At 33.5% G+C, this 22,728-nt stretch overlaps 2 protein-coding genes across 2 annotated transcripts in view; one reads left to right on the forward strand and one right to left on the reverse strand.

Annotated features, from left to right (window-relative positions):
- The window catches only part of LOC105222913 (tachykinin-like peptides receptor 99D), a 453,112-nt gene that overhangs the window by 320,177 nt on the left and 110,207 nt on the right, over window positions 1-22,728 (reverse strand). The gene's annotated exons all lie outside the window — the stretch shown is intronic.
- On the forward strand, window positions 3,466-4,277 carry LOC125776612 (uncharacterized). Its single transcript, XM_049449820.1, has 2 exons — window positions 3,466-3,893; window positions 3,959-4,277. The coding sequence occupies exons 1-2, from the start codon at window positions 3,823-3,825 to the stop codon at window positions 4,275-4,277; spliced, it is 390 nt and encodes a 129-aa protein (XP_049305777.1). The 5' UTR covers window positions 3,466-3,822.

Genomic DNA, 22,728 nt, shown 5'->3' on the forward strand with positions numbered 1-22,728 from the left:
TTATCTGTACTTAAATAAAAACTAATCAGCAAAATTTTTTTGCAAATTGTATCGATTCTACATTAGCCGAAGGAACTTCGTTCCTACCTGGTGTCCCACGACACCACATTTCTTTTATTTAAAATTTCTGACAAACATGTGCTTTTCTTATTTAGTTTACAATAGGTTTTTAAAATTTCTGTTTTACAATTCTGAATATTAAAAAATTTATTATTACAGTATATGTGACCTGGTCTACGGAAAGGGGGCTTAGGTGTCAAAAAATAAATTTTCACTTTTTAGTTAATTCGGATGGAAGATGAGATGCTTTTTCACGTGATAGAATCCAAAAAGTCAGAACTCGTTTTCGCACGTTAGCTCCCTTTTCGTAGACCAGGTCACATATTATGTTCTGGTCAATAATAAGCTTACCATCTAATTGAACTATGGCTCTTACTTCGTAGCACTAACATGTTAGTTCTATTTTAGAATATTTAATATAAATTATAATTATGTTTCCTTTTTGGGCTATTTTAAATTTAGAAATGTTCATTAAATCTGTTATAGTCATTATATAAACCTACATTTTCGTTCTGTATTAATGTGTAATTTTCTCTCGTGAAGTCCTTAATATCTGCTTTTGCTATTGTTAGCAATATTAAAATTATTATAAATAAATATTCGTTTAGGACTTCTGCACTATTATATTTTTCTGATTAATTTTAACCTTATTTCCTAAATCCTCTTTTACAACCTGTTTTTTATATCTGGGATTCAGCTTATTTCTTTATCCTATTATTTTTTCATTAATTATTTATCCAGGGTGAAATGGGAAGCTTGTATCATTGCCTGAATATATTTGAGCAATTTATTCTTTTATTTTTGTTTTAAGTTCAGTTAATTTTTCATCCTGATTTTCAGTATTTAAAATTTTGGAATTCTTTTCCAAATAATAATCATTATCGTTATTCATTTCTGAGCCTCTTTCACCCAATATCGAATAGTTATCATTAATGTTTCATTATCATTAATGTTACAACTAAGCGAAAAAACATCATGTTTAAACACGTAGTTTAACACTTTTTTTTGACACTTTTTTGAATAAAAACAAATAAAAACAAATAGAAATTGTAATCATTAATTTTTCTAAATTTGTTTCATCAAAATCGGACAAGTGGTTCGCGAGTTATTTTATCAAGATAAGGAAAAAATTCAAAAGGTCAAAAGGTCATAAAAAAAACTGACACATGTGATCGCCAAACCCTTTGAGGGTTTTACAATACTGACCTAGTACCATCACCCTGAATTGGAATTTCTCAACCCCCAGACAATAATCCCAAAAATGTTCCACAGTGTTATATGTATTGGACGTTTGTACGCATATGCAAAGTCTAGACGAGATAGAATTGCATCGAGATTTAGTACTGTTCCGTGGTTTGTTAATGCATCATTTGCTTCATGCGTTATTTTATTTCTAAGTATTGTGAGTGCGGCAAAGTACTTTCTACTGCCCCTCACGTATAGGCTCATAGCGTTAAGCGCTGCCTCTCTCCAACTAACATATGAATTGATCCTACCAGTAAATTCAGGTACAGATTAAACTACATCTAATGATTCTTGGCAGACTATATTATCGTCTATCGTCTGTGTTAGAAAATAAGTTGCACTAGTGGTATTGACTGTTATTTGTGAGCGTAATTGCTCTACTTCCTCACGTAATGCTATATTGCTGTCAGCAATAAGGCGAGTTATTAGGTCTACGGTCAAAGCGTCACCGTTAGCCATTTTTGTCTAATTTTCAGTTTCTAGTGTTTTTTGTTAAATTTTTTATTTTATCCCTTCTAGGAAGAGGTGCTTTTTTATTCTGGAGGGTCTGGAGTTCAGAATCGCAGAATTAAGCTTTGTTATGAACCGGAGGGTCTCCCTTGCGGTGGTGAATCGCGGTTTCAATGTATTTTTATTATATGGCTGATCAAGCCTTTAATTATTGTTTTAGTAATTTATCAGTATAAGCTTTTTGAAACTTGGATCATAGCCACACTTTCTGCTTCTAAAGAATCCTTATTATAATAATCCTTTAATGTGGCTGTTTTATTTTTTCCTATGTAATTAAATACTGCGTTCATGCAATTTACTTCCTTCTTTTCGTCGTGGAAGAAATTTCGTACATATTTTTTTGAAATGTTCTTTTTATTAGAATTGCAAACCCTTTTAACTATTTTATCTATTTTGTCATTCGGTAGGGCGTCCGAGTCTGGCATTTTATTTAAAAAAAAATTTGGTTGAATTAATTTTTTATAATTCTCTGGAGGGTCCCTTGGGTGGTGAATCGCAGAGAATTTTAAATTGTTATAAGCTGGAGGGTCCCCCGAGGGTGGTGAATCGCAGCTTTTAATTATGTACTTTATTGGTTGTACAAACCATTAGTTATAGTCTTTATTTCTTTATTTTTTTAGTTTAAGACATTTTTTAATATCGTGATCGCCCTTACAAAAGTCGGAGTATGATAGTTTTTTATATTTAATACTTGGGCTATTTCCCATTTCCCATATATTTAATTTTAATTTCAACTTACAAATATATTTTGTCGCTGTCTCGTTTTAAATTTCCGCTGATGATGCTGTTGTTGTTACTGCTGTTGTTACCGCTGTTTCCTTTATGCTTGCTGCTACCACTGTTGACACGTCCGCTGATGTTGTTACCACTGTTGCTTGGCTGTTTTTACACTTTTAAGTCACACTTTACTTTTTAACGATGCGTATTTTGTTGATTAGTTTAATTAATTATTTTAATCATTAGTTTTTGAATCAATTTAATAATTTTAGAACTTCTTGTTTTTGTTTTCCTGTCATTGTCACTTCGGTGCTTGTTTTTACTCACACAGTTATTTTTGTAGTGAAAATTTTCACTTACACTTTTTTGGTCACTGTTACTTTTTCTCTTATTTTAGTAAGCACTTTGTGCCAAGTTATTTTTAATAAGACGACTTTTTATAATTTTTACTTCACAATTTTTGATAACACAACTTTTTTTAACTTTTACTATACTACATAGGCACTTTTTGACTCGTACCCCACGTTGGGCGCCAATTAATTCCCGCAACGAGGGAATTTTTAAAAAAATATATATTTTATATCCGCGAACACGCGGATGAAATGAGAACACGTGTGGTTCTTGCGGATTGCCAAATACAAATCGAATCTTTATTTCTAAAATACTAGTATTTATACAATTTGGTTTTATTTACTTAAAGTTAAAGCTGAAGTGTAAAGGGCTAACTATAATGTGAATAAGCTAGCTTAAGCCAGCGTAAGCAACTGTCCGAATACACACAAATTGTATGTTGCAACTATAATGTGCATAACATCAAGTTTCGTTAAGTTTTGTCAAACGTCATTTGCTTAAGCAAAATGCGAAACTGATCGCATGTTCCGTACGGAATCAGCTGTTTTCTATTTTTGTCAATAGATACATCGTTTTGAAGAAGAAGAAGAAGAAGAAGAGTGTTTTGTCAACAGATAAAATCATTTTAAATTTAAATATGGAGGACGACGAATGCTTTATCCAAGCTTTAATAGAAAGTGTAGAAAAAAAGAAATGTTTGTACGATAAAAGGGATCCATTTTATTTTAATCGTATATTTTATTTTAATCGCAGGCAATTGCAGAACAATGCGGCAAAAGTGGTATGTATTAACACTGTTATAGGAACATATATTTTTGTATTATATATTTTTTATGTTTGTTTCAATTAAAAGATCTAGAATGAAAACATAGATGGAAGCTACTCCGGGAGCGATTCTGCAAGGAAATAAAAAGGCTAGAAGCTCCATCAGGTAGCGGAATGTGCTACTTGGAGGAATGGCGTTTTTTGAAACCCATGATGTTTTTAAAAGACTCCGTCACACCGCGTCGGTATGTACTTTGTATATAACTTTTGTTTGTTTGTTTTATTTGTATATAACTTTTTCATTGTACAGCACCCGTGATAATGCAGAAGCAAATGCAGAATCTGTCTTGGATTCGTCAACAACGGATAGTTTGACTGAAAGTCCATCGCCACCTCAGAAGAAGAAGAAAAGTAGTGAATTAGAAAGTCTCTACCAGAAGCTTGGCGCAACTATAAATAATTTAGAAAAGCAGATGGCGGCGCCGGCTGAAATATGTGAAACTGACGAGGCTTTTATGACGACGGTTTTGTGTCTGATGAAGGACCTGCCAGTGTCGGTCAAAGATGAATTCCAGGAGAAAATGATCTTGGAATTATATCGCTTATGTCGCGAAAATAGACAATCTTAGATTAGATAAATGAGGATTGCACCGCGACCTAGGGTCTATTGTGCCCTCTCCTGACTCACAGCGTCTCAACTAGTCCCAGCAAATTGATGAATTCCTATATAGTGATGAGTGATATTGAGGAAACAAGAATTCAAGATAATTTATTTATTTTTTAAAAAGCATGGAGCACTGATTTTTTTTTAGTATACTTTATATTTTTTATAGCAAATATATGTACATATTTATTATAAAAAGATGCATAAAATGCATGTACCTGAACTCTTCTGAGTAATTTAATAAAAAGAATTGAATGAATTTAATTAAACCACATTTAGTTTTATTAAAAAGCAAATAAACAAGTTCGAAATGATGTTAGATATGTGATTTTAGAAAATGTTTTAAAAATTGTTAAAAAAACTGCACAAGTTATTTCTTATTTCCAAAGAACTTCTTCCACCGTAATGATGCAAATTAGAAGATTGCGTAATCGATGGGATATTACTTTCAACTTCTCTACGCCATATACCGTCATGAAAATCACCATTAGAGTCCTCCCAATCAGCATAGTTGCTTGCAATATACGAAGATTCATTAACGTTATTAAGCATAATAAAATTATGTAAGGCAACTCACGCCAAAACAATTTTTTCTGCATTTTCCGGAAATAAATGTAATGTTGTTAGTAAAACTCGCCAACGCGCTACTAGTATTCCAAAAGAGTTTTCTATTGTGCGACGAGCTCTTGATAACCTTTTATTAAACACCTCTTTTTCATTTGGTAGCATTCCCCCAGGGTATGGGCGCATTAAATTTTCACTCTTTCCAAATCGACTCACTTGAAAAATACCTTTACATGTAAAGAGAAACAATAATATTAATTAAAAAAAAAACAAATGCACAAATATAAAAGTCCTCACCATCATCACTCTGACTTCCATATGCGCCAATATCTATATAGGTAAACCGATATCGTGCATCACATACTGCTAACAACACAATAGAAAAAAATTTTTTGTAGCAGAAAAATTGACTACCGCTTTTAGGTGGGCATCGAATAGCGATATGCTTCCCATCAATAGCTCCAACACAGTTGGGCATATTCCACAGTTCCCAGAAGTCTTGAGAAATTTGCTTGAAATCTTCTTCATTAGGCTCAGATACATACACAGCGCCTAACTTTGTCCAAAGGACTTCAGTTGTCTCCAGAATAATGCGCCTAACCGTTTCCTTCCCCAGTTGAAATGACCATGCCAACGATTGAAACGAAGTTCCTTGTGATAAATATCTTTAAGAAAAAGAAAAAAGAATAAGACATAATAAAAATATATTAAAATGAACAAACTTACTGTAATGTCAAAGCTAATCGACATTCCGGTTGCACAGGCTCCTTCAACGAATTCTTTTTTAAAAAGGGCTCAACAAGAGTAAGCAAAAGTCCATATACTTGTGGCGTCATTCGCGTGTATATAAAGAAATCATTGTGGTCAATCCTCTTTATTTGCAGGAATCGTACAAAAAACCTTCCTTCTTCCTTTTTCTGTTTATTTCCCTGACTGAACACGACCGAACTCTTTTTTTTGTAATTTCACTAATTTCTGTCAATATTTTTATTCCTTCTAAAACAGAAGAAAGCATTTTAATTGTTTTTAAATATTTTAATTTTCTGTTCATTTTTTCAAAATGCAAACTAAACAAAACCAAAACACAAGTTGTTTTTTGACACTTTCTTCTTATGCATGTAAGCACATTATAGTCATTCAAAAGTCTACTCTCCATTCGTTATGCATTTGACAGGCTTTTCGTTCATTTTTTGACAGTAACATACGGCAGCTTATGCATGTTATAGTTAGGCCTTAAGCATCAGCTTGATGGAATCCAGAACAAAAAGTTAAATTACAATTTTAGCTGTGACAGCAAATTCCAACAGAACGTTGAGTGGTTTCTTTACGATTGTTATTGTTATGCCTTCTTGTGGAGGCGAGCGATATGGATTTTTGGATACAGAACGGAAAAAGCATATCGAATTCTTAAATAATCAAAAACGTTAATTATATTTATAATTTATGAGGCAGTGTAATTGAAGAGTGCAAAGATTCAATTTTGTTTACAGTTATGGTAAGGTTTCTATGCGGAGGCTATCGTTAACTTTCGCGCTGTTTCCTAAATAGACGAAATTATCTACAACTTCAAAGTTATGACTGTCAACAGTGACGTGAGTGCCAAGTCGCGAATGCGACGACTGTTTGTTTGATGGCAGGAGATATTTCGTTCACTGCCAAACCCATTTGCTTTGCTTCCTTGTCCAGCCTGGTGAAAGCAGAAGTAACGGCGCGGGTGTTGAGGCCGATGATATAAATATCATCGGCATACGCCAACAGCTGTACACTCTTATAAAAGATTGTACCTGCTCGATTAAGTTCTGCAGCTCGAAGTATTTTCTCTAGCAGCAGATTGAAGAAGTCGCACGATAGGGAGTCGCCTTGTCTGAAACCTCGTTTGGTATCGAACGGTTCGGAGAGGTCCTTACGGATCATGACGGAGCTTTTGATGTTGCTCAACGTCAGTTTACACAGATACAATATAAAATTCCTGGATGTAAATATAGACTTTACTGATATAGCAATATTACAAAATCTAAAGAATTTTTAGTTATTGGGTTCAAGCAAGTGATTGAGCTGGGCTCAAGCAAGTGATTGAGCTGTTTTGGTGATACGTCGCTCTTTAATACGCAGGCATATCTCTTCTTTTAAGTCGTGTTTGATCGCAGGAATGTACTAAGGTACAAAGGGTTTGGGTGATCTCGGTGTTTAGATATATTTTTAATTCTGCTGTCTTCTACTTCTTTCTTTACCAGAGGGATACCAAGGTCTTTATGGATATTTTCGTTACGCATGTACCACGGTGAACATGTAATTGTTCTAAGCATTTTTGATTTAAACCTTTGTAATATATCAATATTAGTTGCACAGGTCATACCCCACAGTTGAATGCCATATGTATATATATGGGTATATATAATATATTATATATACCCATTGGCACCATGGCGCATAACTCCTTACAGAAACGCTTCGGATAGTGCAAGTAAAGCTATGTTCAATGAAATTCATTCCTAGGCAAGATGTATCGAAAGAACGAACTATCGGATTTTTAAAAGGGCGCTGGAGAATTTTAGGATTTGGCAAGAGAGGAAGGTACCATCCGACAAAAGTGGCAAGATTTGCTAACGTTTGTGCAGCATTACACAACATCTGTATACAATTTAAAATAAATTTTGATCCTCAGAATTGCGATTCTGATCAAACAACGGATATCGAACCGGGGTAGCGAACCGCCTCACCGCAATCGGCGATCAAATCAATCAATAAGAGATCAAATAATGTACTCTTTAATAAATTGAAGATGAAAATGGCTATGTCTTTACCCTTGTAAATATTTTTTTACCTTCTAAACTGAAATACAATACTCATATAAATTCAATATTTTAATTTTAATTAGATGTTTCGTCACGTTTGTTGCTTTTATAAATGAAATTCAAAAATAAATAAAGCTCTATTAAATTAAAACAATCATTAAATGCTTAAAACTAAAAGTATTTACATTCATGTACCAAGTTTTATAATAAATTTCTTCGTAAGGTTTCGAGCTCCAATTTTTTTATTTCATGGTCTAATTCCCGTGTCGATTGTTGAATGCGGTGTTTTTCATCTTAATAGCAACCAATCTTTCTTGTAGCGCCAGCATTTTTTTTTGTGCTGCTACTAACCTCTCAAGCTTCAGGTCTATGCCTTTTTGAAAAGCAGATAGCGACTTCATGTTTTGGTGAAATAACTCCAACTTTTCGTCACTCTTACTTTTTTTCCTGGAGAAAGGGTTTTGCCTCCTCATCACTGCTATCACAGTTAACGATAAACGTCGAAGCTTGAGTAGTTGGGTTATTTCCAAATGCAGAAACATTTGTTATGCCCTCTACGCAAGCTTCAAGTCCATCTGCTTCGATTAACAGCTCGTCCGTCGCAGTGATCAGTTTTTCGTTATAGGGCCCTCCACCAGTTCGCTGCTTCGATGCCTTATTGAAGGAAAGCTCTTTTTTTGCTTTGTATTTTTGATCAGCAAAAACCTAAAAAAATCATAAAAAATTAATATTTTATCAAAATATATTGCATATAAGTTATACACATATCTTCCTCCACAACGTAGCATCTTTAACTGGTGCCCCACGGCATTAAGCTGCTTCGTCAGTTTCTCCCATAATTTATTGGACGCAATTCTTCCTTGTGAAGAGTTTTGAAAGTTATTTTTTGCCAAACATGGATGGTTTGACATGAATTCCGCCATTACATCTTTTAGTGTAGGATTTAGTTAATATATTAATTTGTGCTACCATAGATTTATTATTAAAAATTTTCTAAAATAGTAAAATATTTACAATCTACTCACATTTTTAAATAAATTCGTCTGTAACGATCGGTAGTTTGCGTTCGAATGACGGCTCTCAGAGAGCAGCAGTGCAACTCGAGTAGAGAATCGTTCGGCCGTCTGTTGTGATTGCAGCTTCTTGACGTCGAATCTTCCCTGTGTTTGTTGGCGTGCGTTTTTTGCTGCACAGAGGCGGGTGCGAATCTTAGCTACAACAAGATAGTGGTCCGAGTCGATGTTAGGACCTCGGAGCGCACGCACATCTAAAACACTGGAGACGTGTCGCCCGTCTATCACAACATGATCGATCTGGTTGATGGTTTTTCGATCCGGAGACAGCCAGGTAGCTTGGTGTATCTTCTTATGCTGGAATCTAGTACTACAGAAAACCTTTTTTCGGGCCCCAGCGAAGTCGATCAGCCTTAACCCATTTGGGGATGTTTCGTCGTGGAGGCTGAATTAAAAGACCGTAGTGCCAAAGATACCTTCTTTGCCCAGCCTGGCGTTAAAGTCGCCAAGCATGATTTTGACATCGTGGCGGGGGCAGATCTCATATGTGCGCTCCAAGCGCTCATTGAAGGTATCTTTGGTCACATCGTCCTTCTCTTCCGTCGGGTCGTGGGCGCAAATCAGCGATATGTTGAATAACCTCGCTTTGATGCAGATTATGGCTAGACGTTCATTCACCGGAGTGAATGATAGTAGTTGGCGGAGTCTCTCTCCCACCACGAATCCCACACCAAACTTGCGCTCCTGGGGCGTGTTTTCATGGCATGTAATCGTTCCAATTTTTCGAATAAATGGTAAAATGCGAATAAATGGTATTTGGATATACCGAAAAATAAAGTGGAGCCATTTGTATTTCAACCCATGCCCATAAACTGGACATTTATGCAAGCCAAGTTTAAAATAGCAAGCATAAAGTTCAAAAATTTTAATGATTTATGGGCTGGAATTGAGGAGCCTTGGTATTCAATCCCAAAGGAACGATGTCAAGAACTGGAGGACAGCATGCAGAGAAGATGTGAGAGGATGATTAAAAATTATGGATATAGTACAAAATACTAAGGAAATGGCCAATCTTTTGCAATTTTTTAATAATTTTTAAAAATTTTTGTACCTTTTTTAATACGCTTTTATTAGCTTTACTTTTTTAAATGGTACTGAAACCTAGAATATTTGACACTGTAGGAAGGCGATAGTAAGTTTATGCAGCTAATCAAAACGATGCGCTTAAAAGTATGCAACATCTATATAAAACTAGTTTTGGTGAAATTTGAATAGCATATGAATATACTTATTCCTTAAAGAAAGTATATTTTATATAGATATGTGTATATATAACCGCGCACCGGAAGAAATAATGAAAAATATGTGACTTTTAGGTAATAAAAAAATTAATACTTATAATAGAATAGAATAGTTTTTAAAACGCCTCAAAAAAGCAACTGCAATAGAAAACTCCTTTTTTTAACTTTGGGTCACGTCGATGTTAGCTTTTCAAAAATTGTCACCGAATCTAATGGCGGAGAATATGATTTATAACTTAAATCGTTTATGTTTCTCAATATTGGAAAATCTCATAAAAGAAAAAATAGATTCTTTCAATATAAAAGAATTCGTAAAAATTTAAAACACACAAAGAAATATTCTACCTACCTCTCTGCCTGTACCGCGGGACATCATTAATATCATTATCGTGTAATTATAAATTTACTTAACCAATACTACATGTCATAGTTCATATTTTAATAAATTAGGAGTTTCTCACATCAAACTAAAAAATTAAAAATTGATATAATTTAAAAAAACTATAAACACGCTTTTAAAGCATATCAAAGTAAAAGGTGAAAAATAACTCTTTGTATAAATTAACAATAATAATGAGGGAAAAATCCCTGCATTATTGTGAGAAAAGCGAGGGGTGCTTTGTGACATATTTTTCATATATCGAGCATTCCACGCTATTTTCATAGTAATACAGGAATTTTTCCTTCGTTGTTATTGTTAGTTTAAACAAAGAATTATTTTTCACTTTTTTGTTTGATATGGTTTAAAAGCGTGTTTTTCAGTTTTTTTTTTTAACTATATTTATTTAAACCCCTTTTCAGATTGTGTTATTTATGTGTCCCAGCTGTCATATAGGATATCGATGTTTTCGTCTTATTTTTGCCAAAATAATAAAACATTTATTGTTTTAGTGTTTTAGTAATATTAAAGTGAATCATTTTTAAAATAAAATGCATGGCATTTTAAATCCATAAGTGATAAACTTAAGGAATAAATAAATGTTTTCTTACTTGATGACCAAACTCTCTTGTATTACTACTTTGTTGTTCGATTGTAGTAACAACTCTCTCAGTCAATATTTTCCCGTTCTCCTCTACTAACTTCAGAAATTCGTTTTGTTCCTTTGTCACTTTTATTAGTTCGCCCATGTAATTTCTCTTTGTTCTTTCTACTTGTAAATGTACCCGCTGCTGATGTCGAGCTACCCAATGGCGATACTGATAGCGAGTTCGTCAATGTCATTACTGGCATACACAGGTTCAGGCGACATTGGATCTGGCTCTGGCGACATTGGTTCCGGTGATCCTATAGCTATAGATCACTGAAACGGAAGTAATATCGAATTCGATATGTTCAGATTTCTGAACAGTTCTTAACGGCTACAATTGTAAAGAAGATATTTTTGTAAAGATACAATTGTCATAGTTCAAATATTTATGTTCATTATCGCCAGCGTATACGAATCTAGTCTTAAACGTAGATATCTATTTACAAATACCCATTTCTATCAACAATGTAATAAATGTTCATTTCGGGTATATTGATTAGTGACCTTAGTATTTAATGTATGCAATGTAAAGGATTGTTTGCCCTTGAGACCGCAAATGATCCTAAACGAATAATAGCTAAAAAACAATTCTGTCTGCCCTTGAGATCGCAAATGATCCTAAACTAACAATAGACAAGAAACAATTGTGTTTGCCGTTGAGAACACTTATGTTTAAGATATGTGTACATACTTCGGTATGTACAGTAGATTAGTGTTAAGATGTGTGTATGCACTCAGCATCACATTACATGAATTAGGATAAGGAATACTATAAATAAAGGAGCTCTGGGCAACCAGAGCTGAGTACATATTTACATTCTTTATTTCCTCCATATGGCCCAACCTTATGTATTCCTTCATAAATTGTTTTTACTGCTCTCTCACAATTTCATTATTTTTAAGCTTTTTCTCCAGAGAAAGAAATCTTCTTTTTCCTTGTAGAGAAGAGTCACCTAAATTTATATTTTCTTTTTTGAATGGAAGAGCTACAGTAAATTTACCATCTATAGAAATTTGAAAATTATTATTAAAATGCTCTTCACAATGTGTTTCTTCTTTAGTTTGATTAACACATTTATTTTCAATTGATTCTATTTCCCAAAACTTTTTAAGCTGATTGTCTAGTTTTTCATCGAAATATGTTACAACACCACAGTGAACTAATTTGGAGCTTATGCTAGTTGATCCGTATATCAACCACCCAAACACACTGTTCTGCAGTTTGTAATTAACATTTTCGATCGATAATTTCTCTTCTTTTAAGAAATCAAAGAATATGTTCGCACCTAAAAGTAAATCAATTTTACCCGGAACACCAAATGAAGGGTCGGCCAGTTTTATATTCTCTGGAATTTTTTTTTACTTTTATGTGTTCTGTGGGCACATTTGACACAATCTTTTCTACAACCATAGTGTCTAAATTTGTTTTGAAAGGATCTTTTAATCTTGACTTTAAATGAAGATTAACTCTTTCATTTGTATTTGTCTTGTTTTGACCAACTCCAACAATTGCTGTGGTTAGCGGGACATGTTTAGAATCATTTTTTAATTTATCATTTTTTGTATTTTTAATGATTGTGCTTTTCGCTTTAGAAGTTTTATCTTTATGAAGCCATAAATGATGGTTTCCTTTACAAGTAAGGCAACTTTCGCCTTTACATTCTTTTATATTGTGCCCTGTTTTAAGACATTTGGTGCATAATTTGTGTTTAATTACTGCACCCCATTTGTCCTGTGTAGAAAGGGCTTTAAATTTATGACAATAAAATATATTGTGAGAGTTATTACATCCCATTATGCATTTAAATTCTGCATTTTGAAATTTTGGTGATGTTTTTGAAGCTTGTGCTGCTTCTAGTGCATTCCCTTCATGAATCAGAAACGATTGTAGTGAATTTAAGGTAGGTATTTCCTTAGGGTTTTTAAGGGAATTTTCATACCTAAGTCTTAAATTGATGTCCAATTTTTGCACAAGCGTATAATTTAATAAAGCTTGCGACAAATTATCAGCAGACAAACTAAGACTTTCCAATGCTTGTGTACTTTCAGAAATTTTTTCATGAAATTTTCGTACACTAAAAGCAGTCTCAGTCACTACTGGTGCATCTAAAATTTGTTTGAAATAAGTGTTTGCGAGTAACCTTTTATTCGTAAATTTTTCATTAAGAAGGTTCCAGGCAACTGAAAAATTTGTCGAGGTTGAAGGCAAATTTGCAATACAACTTGCAGCCGATCCTCTTAATTTTGTTTTTAAAATACACATTTTATATGTGTCTGAAACATTTTGAGAGACTACGAGTTGCTCAAACAATTCTTTAAAAGTTTGCCACTGAGCGTAATCTCCTGAAAAAATGGGAATGTCTACTTGAGGCAGCGCAAAATTAGTAGCATTTTTTTGCTAATGGATTTTAACTTGAGCTTGTAAAATCTATTTCTTAAATCATAGAATTTACTCGTTAACTCATCATTTTCGTGCTGGCTAATAAATTCAAGGTTAGTATCACGAGTTTTTTCTATAAGTCTCTCTCTGCCGCCAATGAACACAACACTCACTTCTCACTTTAATATTATTATATAATATGATATAATTAAAAAATATATATGTATATATATATATATTTTTTTTTTTTATTTTTTTTTTAATTAAAACGGAAAATATTTTTTTTTTTTTTTAAAACGCACTTTTTCACTTCAAAAAAATTTTTTTTTTTAACACTATCTTTCACTGTTACTGCATTCGCGTGTTTCAAAAACTACGGGGTCACCAATGTTTAAAATGAGACGCGTTTGGTTCGGAATGTAAATATGTACTCAGCTCTGGTTGCCCATAGCTCCTTTATTTATAGTATTCCTTATCCTAATTCATGTAATGTGATGCTGAGTGCATACACACATCTTAACACTAATCTACTGTACATACCGAAGTATGTACACATATCTTAAACATAAGTGTTCTCAACGGCAAACACAATTGTTTCTTGTCTATTGTTAGTTTAGGATCATTTGCGATCTCAAGGGCAAATAATCCTTTACATTGCATACTTTAAATACTAAGGTCACTAATCAATATACCCGAAATGAACATTTATTACATTGTTGATAGAAATGGGTATTTGTAAATAGATATCTACGTTTAAGACTAGATTCGTATACGCTGGCGATAATGAACATAAATATTTGAACTATGACAATTGTATCTTTACAAAAATATCTTCTTTATAATTGTAGCCGTTAAGAACTGTTCAGAAATCTGAACACGATATGTTTTAAAGAAAAAATTATTTTAATAATAAATGCGTAAAACTCAGCTTACCACAGTAAATGATTCGTATAATTCAGCAGTCTTGGCTGCTGTCAGTCCGATAATTTGATGGACCGCATCAAAATGTTTCTACAGCACAGTATACTTATATTTTTGTGTAAGATTCCGTATTTTAACATTCACTTCTTTTGGAGTAAATTTGTGCGCCATTTGCACAGATATGTCGACATAGATGTGCAAATTTCAATTAGAACGTCGCAAGTCTCCGGCTCGTTCTCGCCACAAATCTATTAACACAACTTCGTCACTATTTGCCCACATTGTTCTTTGTTTGTTTCCTTCCATCTAAAAATATTAAAATTAGTGTTTGTAAATATACTGGCACATAATATAATTAGACATATAGTATAAAAACAGCTTATCTTTAGCGCTTTCTTTAAATCTTTTGCTTACGTTTTTATCTTCTTCCTTCTGTCAATCACCATTCACAATACCAAAAATCTGCCATTTTTAACCAATGTTGCCTACTAAAATTTGGTAAATTCAGCTAAATGCACGAAATTTTTGTGCATTTATTATTTGCATTAACATGGGTCAAATGCGCAAGTTTAAGCATATTTAGCCCGCTAATGCAAATTAGCGCTGCCGTCTGTCAGGGCTATTATGTTATTCTTCGCTGCCTGCGTACTTGCTGGTACCTGTTTAGTTGTTGGTGTGATCATGTTTGTTGGTGGCCGTTGTTGATTGCCGTTCTCTGCTGCTTTTGTTTTTGGTAAGCTCTGCTCAGTTGGTCGCTGCGACGACACATCCTTCTCACCGTTGTCTTGTTTGCCGGTAGGAGCTGAATTCGCAGGCTCGATAAAGCTGTAGTAGGCATTCAGACATGCTTTTGCTTTTTTTTGTTTTAATACTCACTTATTATTTGTTACTTTATTGCTTTTATTGTTTGTAAACAGTTTAATTTTTTGTAATTTTTTATATGTTGATTAGCACTTTCGGCGTTATTGCCTAACGCTGGCACTTAATGTACTTTTTAGATATTTGTATATTTTGTTTTATTTTTTTTGTAGAGAGATTTCACAGAGTGCATCAGAACACGTCCGTATAGATTGAGAGCTCGCTATTTCGGTTTAGAAAAATAAATTTAAAAAAATTTTAAACCTTGCCTTAAAAAAAACATATGTATATACACACTACTTGGAAGCGAAGGCACTTAGGCATACTGCAGACCAAAAGGGGGTCATAGTGAAAACTCATCTGTTCAATCCTTATCAGTGATTGATACCTCTAATCAGACCTGTGTAATACTGAGTAGTAATGGTACTAGTACGTACTTAAATACTTTAATTTTTATTTTGAAGTACTTAGTATGTACTAAGTACTTTCAGAATTTTCAAGTACAAGTATAAGTACAAGTACCAGTAAGTGAAAAATACTTGAACTTTTAACAAATATTTGAAGGTATTTGAAAAGAATTGAAAGTACTTGAAAAGAATTGAAAAATGTATTTGAATCTATTTTCAATTCTTTTCACGTACTTTCAATTACTTACAATTTTAAAACCAATATCTAAAAGAAATAAAACAAATAAATGCCATTTTTATAATTCTTATATATTGTTCATTATTTTTATTTAACAATATGCAATTAATTGTTCAAATTTAAAAATAAATATTGAATAAGCACTTCAAATTAAACACAAATGAATTATTCAATTTCATTTACAAAAAAATAAACAATAATTCAACATAAAAAATATATAAAGTAACAGTAATTCACCAAAAAACAAAATTATGAATTAACAATAATTCAACAAAAACCAAAATTATAAATTAACAATAATTCAACCAAAAACACTCATAACCACTTGGAATTTGCTTTCATTAAAACAAACTTTTCAAAAGAAAAGTCTGTCAATGAACCTCTCCTTGGGCTATTTATTATCCCCGCAAATGAAAAAAGACATTCAACAGGTGCCGATGATGGCAGTGGGGTATTGAATTTCACAAATGCCTCCTTCAGCAATGGATATCGGTCCCAGGTACTATCCAGTCATCGATTGGTCATTTAAATAACTGTAGTATTGGTTTGCAATCGCAGCTCTCAGATCAACACTTTGTGGAGCTGACGCGGTGGCATTTGTGTCTTGACCATCACCTAAAACAATAAAGACATGTGTAAAAACCCAGAAGAAATATAAATAGATACATTCTTACCGGCACGTTTGAAGTCATACTTCGATCTTTCCCTTGGAGGACAACCCAATCTTTTAGAAATCGCTTCTAAAGCATGGTTGTTTTTGGTTAGGGCCTCCCTAATGCTTTTAATCACCCTGTTGTTGATGCTTTCTTCCGTCAAATCCGGAAGTGTGTCCTGCAACGCCTCGATCCAGTCGGTCTTCACATCTCGAGTCAATACAGCTGCAACTATTCCAATATCTGCTGACGGGGCCAAAGTAAAATATAGTTCAAATCTTTTCCTCAGCTTTTGATCCAACATCATCGCAACAGAGTTGAGATTTGGTATATCTTCAGATATACTTAATTTTATCAACTTATTACTCAGAGTCAAAAGACTGGGTAATAAACAACCATATTTAACATAAACCTCCTCCTGCAAGTCATCAAGAATATTTGCAATTGGCTCCAGCAGCAGCGTATATTGTTCCAGATAAGTGAAGTCTCCTGCGGTAAATTTTGCCAAGTCAAAACATGTAACCAACTTCTTCCAGGTCCAAGTAAAATTTTGATCCAAGTATCACAGGAAGAACAGTTGATACGAGTTTTTTTGGACGTTGTTGGTGTTTCTAACGCCAGTCTCTGCTTCCTGGACGGCCTTTCTGGCGAATAGGTTGGGTCGGCCATTTCATCATCAGCAGAAAAATAAATTTCCAAACTTGAAGACATTACTAAATTCTTACAATTATTATCACAATTTCATGAATATTTTAAAAAATATCAGACCTGGACTATGGTTGCGAGAATGTTCGCGTTGAGTATTCGATTTTACTTTCGTTTTCACAAAAACACGTTTGTTTTGTTATTGCTTTGTTGTCAAAATTTAATGTTAACAATCACATGTCAAAATTACCACTCTGGCATTTACATGCTGGTATAAACATATAGCGGGATTCTGAAACCAGTCTTTAGTCTCTATTTGAGACATTGTGAGGTAAAGTCTCAAGTTGAGACTAGTCTCTAGCGTTAATTTCAAAATATTGACTAAAATTTGAGACCTGATAGTTAGCAGGTCACAAATTAAAAAGAACTCTTGCTGCCATTTTGAATATACTGAATAGAGATCATCATATAAATTAATCGACTGTCTTTTTTTATATTTTGTAAGCAACTTAAACACGAAAAGGTTAAAAATAAATCAATTTTACATAAATTTCATAAATATTATGAAACAAAGTCAACATATATTTTTATTGATAATTATGTTTTTTGAAGGTACTTGAAAAGAATTGAAAAATGTACTTGAATCTATTTTTCAACTCTTTTCAAGTACCTATTTTCTATTTTTCAATTCTTTTCAAGTACTTTCAATTATTTTCAAATACTTTCAAGTATTTGTTAAAATTTCAAGTATTTTTCAATTACTTGTACTTGTACTTGTACTTGACAATTTTGGGAATGCCAGTACCAGTACAATTCCTTTATAATGTACTTGTTACAAGTCGTACTGGTACTTGATATTACCTAGGTCTGCCTCTAATCAACGTACACACCTGCGCTCACCTGAATCACATTGTTAGCGTTATTTACTGCATCCCGTTTTTGAGCAAATGGCCGCCAAAGGGTGACCTATATTTTTGCAATGTCTTTTTCGCCTGTTGCCACGCCCCCGGTGCAGGGGCTCTTCGGATCCACTAACCGGTACAATTTGTTTTATCTACCTAGCTCATATACTTTTCACGCTGAAACGATTACAAAGTTAAAAAAGTCTGATTTTTCTCAAAAAAATAATTTTGTGAACACTATAGTCACACCTCTGGTGGGGATAGGGGGATCTCTCACGGCCCCATACTCCCTTACTTAGAATGAAAACAAAGGGGGTAGTAAAAACTGTACCTGCACTTTTTTCAGACATTGTAAAAATCGATGAATTCACGTTTAGAGCCTCACAAAACGACGCGTATCTCAAATATTAATGAATATTTTGACGTAAAATTTAGCATAGATGTCACTACCAACTTACAGAAAAAAAATTTACCGATTCGAAAAACTTGCGAAGTATAAATTCTCACCTTTTAGTTTGATCACAGCCTTGAAAATGAAATATTCTAGTAAACCTTAAATTAAAATTTAATGATTAATTTCATAAAAAATATTAATATTATTATAATATTATAAGTTGTTCGCAGTTAAAGTTATACTTAAAATAACTTAAGCATTCTTACAGGGGATTTTTACATTCTGTGTTGGCCATACGACATTGTGTACATAGTTATACATAGATATGATTACAATACATACATACATATGTACACTTGATGCTAAGTTTCAAGTGCGCAATACATTTAGACACGCTTTAATAACAGCAATTTTTACTTTCCGTCAGTGAAAAAAACAAAGAACCTGTGAAATAACATCTAAATATAGCATGTACGTTTATATATTTAATATGTGAGTGTATTGTTCTTATACTCGTATATACATTTTACTGATATTAAAATTAGCATTTTTCCCGAACGAAAATGTGACAACAACGAAAAGTTGAAGACTACATGCTAGTCCTATTTGTATTCATCTTACTACTATTTCGACAACGGGAAAGTCCGCCATATATGCCACAATCACGACATTCGTTAAATATTCATGAATCCATGACGTTTTATGCAGAAGAAGATTGCGTATGGAAGATCTTTTGTCAAAGGTTGGTTTACTAGCCAAAAGTGTCAGCTCCTGTGGCAGTGAGGTGTTTATTTATAGAATCTGCAAAAAAGTACTCGTAATGTGTGTTCTATTATATGAAGAAGAAAACTTTGTATACGTGTGTTTATGCATTTTCTTATGAGTTTTAGTACTTATCTGAATTTTATATCATTATACCTTATTTCATAACCCACAGCATAATTTCACAAAAGGCAATAAAAATTTTGAAATAAAATATATGTAGTATATTAAAAGTACTAAGTCAAGGTAAGTGCTTTGAAACTGGCCCTTGGTTTTGCATAAATGAATATTTGAATGCCAAATGTTCTTTTATGAAGAAAGCTTTAGTTTGTTAAATTTACCTTGTGGGTTTTAAGTCTGCAAAAGATTTCTTAAATATGGTGGGGATATTGTCTATAAAATTCTTTGTTTGCTTTTGGAGTTGTGGTGATATGAAGTGTAATATTCATGCATTCAACCACTTAATTGCAAAAGCATAAAACAAATAAGGTATTTATGTTTATAAATATAGGAAATAATTTTTATACACAGGTTCTCTTTAGCTAATTTTCTGATGTCTCGTCTGGCATACATAACATTTTCTAAACCAGTGTAAACAAATAGGATATTGATTATAATGTAATAACTTGGCACACAGGAAGTTACAATAATTGCCCATAGGATGTAACCTGAATATTACATCTCTTTCATAATGACAATGAGTCGAAAGTTCCTAAAATAAGAATTTTCTTCTAAAAGTGTACGGCAATTCGTCGAATAATGAATATTTAATTTTTTCGTAACAATAGCAATATGTTGCTACAGAGTTTAATAATAGCGTTGTTCACCTAACCAGCGTAGTCGCTTTCTTTTCATTCGCTGAACTATGTAAATCGTCACATATCTCATACAGCTCATCGTTCCATCGAATGCGATATTCGCCGTGGCCAACGCGCAAAGGGCCGTAAATCTTTCGCAGAACTCCAGATTCTCCTGTCACGGGTCTTGGTGCATGGTGAATATCTGGTCAGTTTTGGATTTGTCAGGTCGAAAGCCATACTGATAAGGTCCAATCAGTTTGTTGACTGTGGTCTGTAATCTGTCACACAATACGCTCGATAGAACCTTTTACGCGATGTGGGGGAGGCTTATCTCACCAATTTACTGAATGAAAAGAAACAACAAGCCTATTTTCATATAACACAATTTTAAAATCCAGAACTAATTAATATAACGGAATACAACTTTGAGCTAACAATTCCATTAAAGCTCGCGACCTTGTCTAAAAATTGTCCTCGTTCAGCCACAACTGCCCTTAGGTACCGAATATATGGACCCCAATATCTAGAGTTGCCTTTGGACCGAAAATACCGCTTAATATGTGGGATATTTTATTGAAATTTAGGGTTAATCCTTCACTGACAGAAGTATGTCTGTGTTTCAAAAATGGGTTGAATAGGTTCGACGGTTCCCTGAGCACCCCTAGTTAAAGTTTTTCGAACTTCCTGGTGACTGTATAACGTTTATATCCGCCAACTTGTGAGCTATTTCTATGAAAATGAAAGGGCATGTTTTACTGATAACAGTATATCTTTGTGTCTAAAATGGATAGAATTGAGCGAAAACTTGATTACCCTGTTGTATAGTATAGGTATGTACACACATTTACTCATATATAAATTCACTTACTTGTTTCTTAAGTTCTTAAGTAGTCGCGTCACGACGATTGTCATGAAGTACGCCAAAGAAGTCTTCTAAGTCTGTTTGTAAACAGTCAAATTTTTAGTTTACTCACAATTTGCCAGCACACTTTCGAAAATATTTTCTTTCTGTACAGAGTGGTGTTCTTGTAAATAAATATAGCTCAATCAAGCTTTAAAAGCGTAGGTGAATACTCTTTGGAATTAGTCCCATCAATACATAAACTTTCTGGTTTCACTAAAACTTACTGCAGTACGGCGAGAATCAACTCGACAGAGATAAGAATAACAAATGATAATAAATGCAATGGCTAAAGCTATAAAATAAAAGGTACCAATGTACTAACAGTTGTTTGTCTTTGTTTCTAGCTATAGCGAACAACAACCAATAAAATGCAAAAGCAACACGGTTGATGATATTTGTACACGTGTTACTCCACGACTAGTTTTATGAAAAACAGGTAATGAAGGGCTAAGTGCGAGTGTAACCGATCATTTCATACTTTTGCAGTTATCACAGTCGGTTTGTTGTTTGTTAAATTAACGAAAATCATTACATGTAGTATAATAATGAAATGTAGTATACCCATTATTATACTTATGTTCCGTTACTTTAACTAGATATCTAACATATAGACCCATCTGGATATGAGAGTTAGGGTTAGTATTGACTCAATTTATTTTCGACATTACATGCGGTATATGCGGTATATAATCACCTGGAAGTTCGAAAATATTTACACAAATTGTGTATATGAGGACTGTCCTGATTCAACCCGTGTTTCACACACAGACGTACTACAAACAGGAAGGTATTCTCATTGATGTTTAATTATAAATATCAAACGTTGTCCGATATTTGCGTTAAAAAGTTGGTATTCGATCCCTGGAGGCTTGAATTGTTTTGGTTTCATTTGAACAATTTTCAGTCATAAGGTGGCACACTTCAAAGGGATTATTCGTGCAAAGTTTTATCCTGCTATATTAATTGCTTAATAATTTGTGTACTGGAAAGTAAAATAATAATATAATAGCCAAACTTTACGGTGCTTAAGAGCACATAGATCGAAACAATGTGCTGATCAGCGCCCCAAAGCAAGCATTATTTGGTTACAATTGGAAGGGACACCCATCTTTGCAATGCTGAGTGTGACTTCACACTGAAATGCAAAAGCAACACGGCTGATGATATTTGTACACGTGTTACTCCACGACGAGTTTTATGAAAAACAAGTAAGGAAGGGCTAAGTGCGAGTGTAACCGATCATTTCATACTTTTGCAGTTATCACAGTTTGTTGTTTGTTAAATTAATGAAAATCATTACATGTAGTATAATAATGAAATGTAGTATACCCATTATTATACTTATGTTCCGTTAATTTAACTAAGATATCTAACATATAGACCCATCTGGATATGAGAGCTAGGGTTAGTATTGACTCAATTTATTTTCGACATTACATGCGGTATATGCGGTATATAATCACCTGGAAGTTCGAAAATATTTACACAAATTGTGTATATGAGGACTGTCCTGATTCAACCCGTGTTTCACACACAGACGTACTACAAACAGGAAGGTATTCTCATTGATGTTTAATTATAAATATCAAACGTTGTCCGATATTTGCGTTAAAAAGTTGGTATTCGATCCCTGGAGGCTTGAATTGTTTTGGTTTCATTTGAACAATTTTCAGTCATAAGGTGGCACACTTCAAAGGGATTATTCGTGCAAAGTTTTATCCTGCTATATTAATTGCTTAATAATTTGTGTACTGGAAAGTAAAATAATAATATAATAGCCAAACTTTACGGTGCTTAAGAGCACATAGATCGAAACAATGTGCTGATCAGCGCCCCAAAGCAAGCATTATT

The sequence above is a fragment of the Bactrocera dorsalis genome, chromosome 2 (genome assembly GCF_023373825.1).
Source record: "Bactrocera dorsalis isolate Fly_Bdor chromosome 2, ASM2337382v1, whole genome shotgun sequence".
Lineage (NCBI taxonomy): Eukaryota > Metazoa > Arthropoda > Insecta > Diptera > Tephritidae > Bactrocera > Bactrocera dorsalis.

Excerpts from the sequence above, each read along its gene's own strand:
- LOC125776612 (XM_049449820.1), top strand. The coding sequence starts at position 3,823 with ATGTGCTACTTGGAGGAATGGCGTTTTTTGAAACCCATGATGTTTTTA. Across the intron at positions 3,894-3,958 it reads GACTCCGTCACACCGCGTCG|CACCCGTGATAATGCAGAAG; the intron begins GTATGTACTTTG and ends TTCATTGTACAG.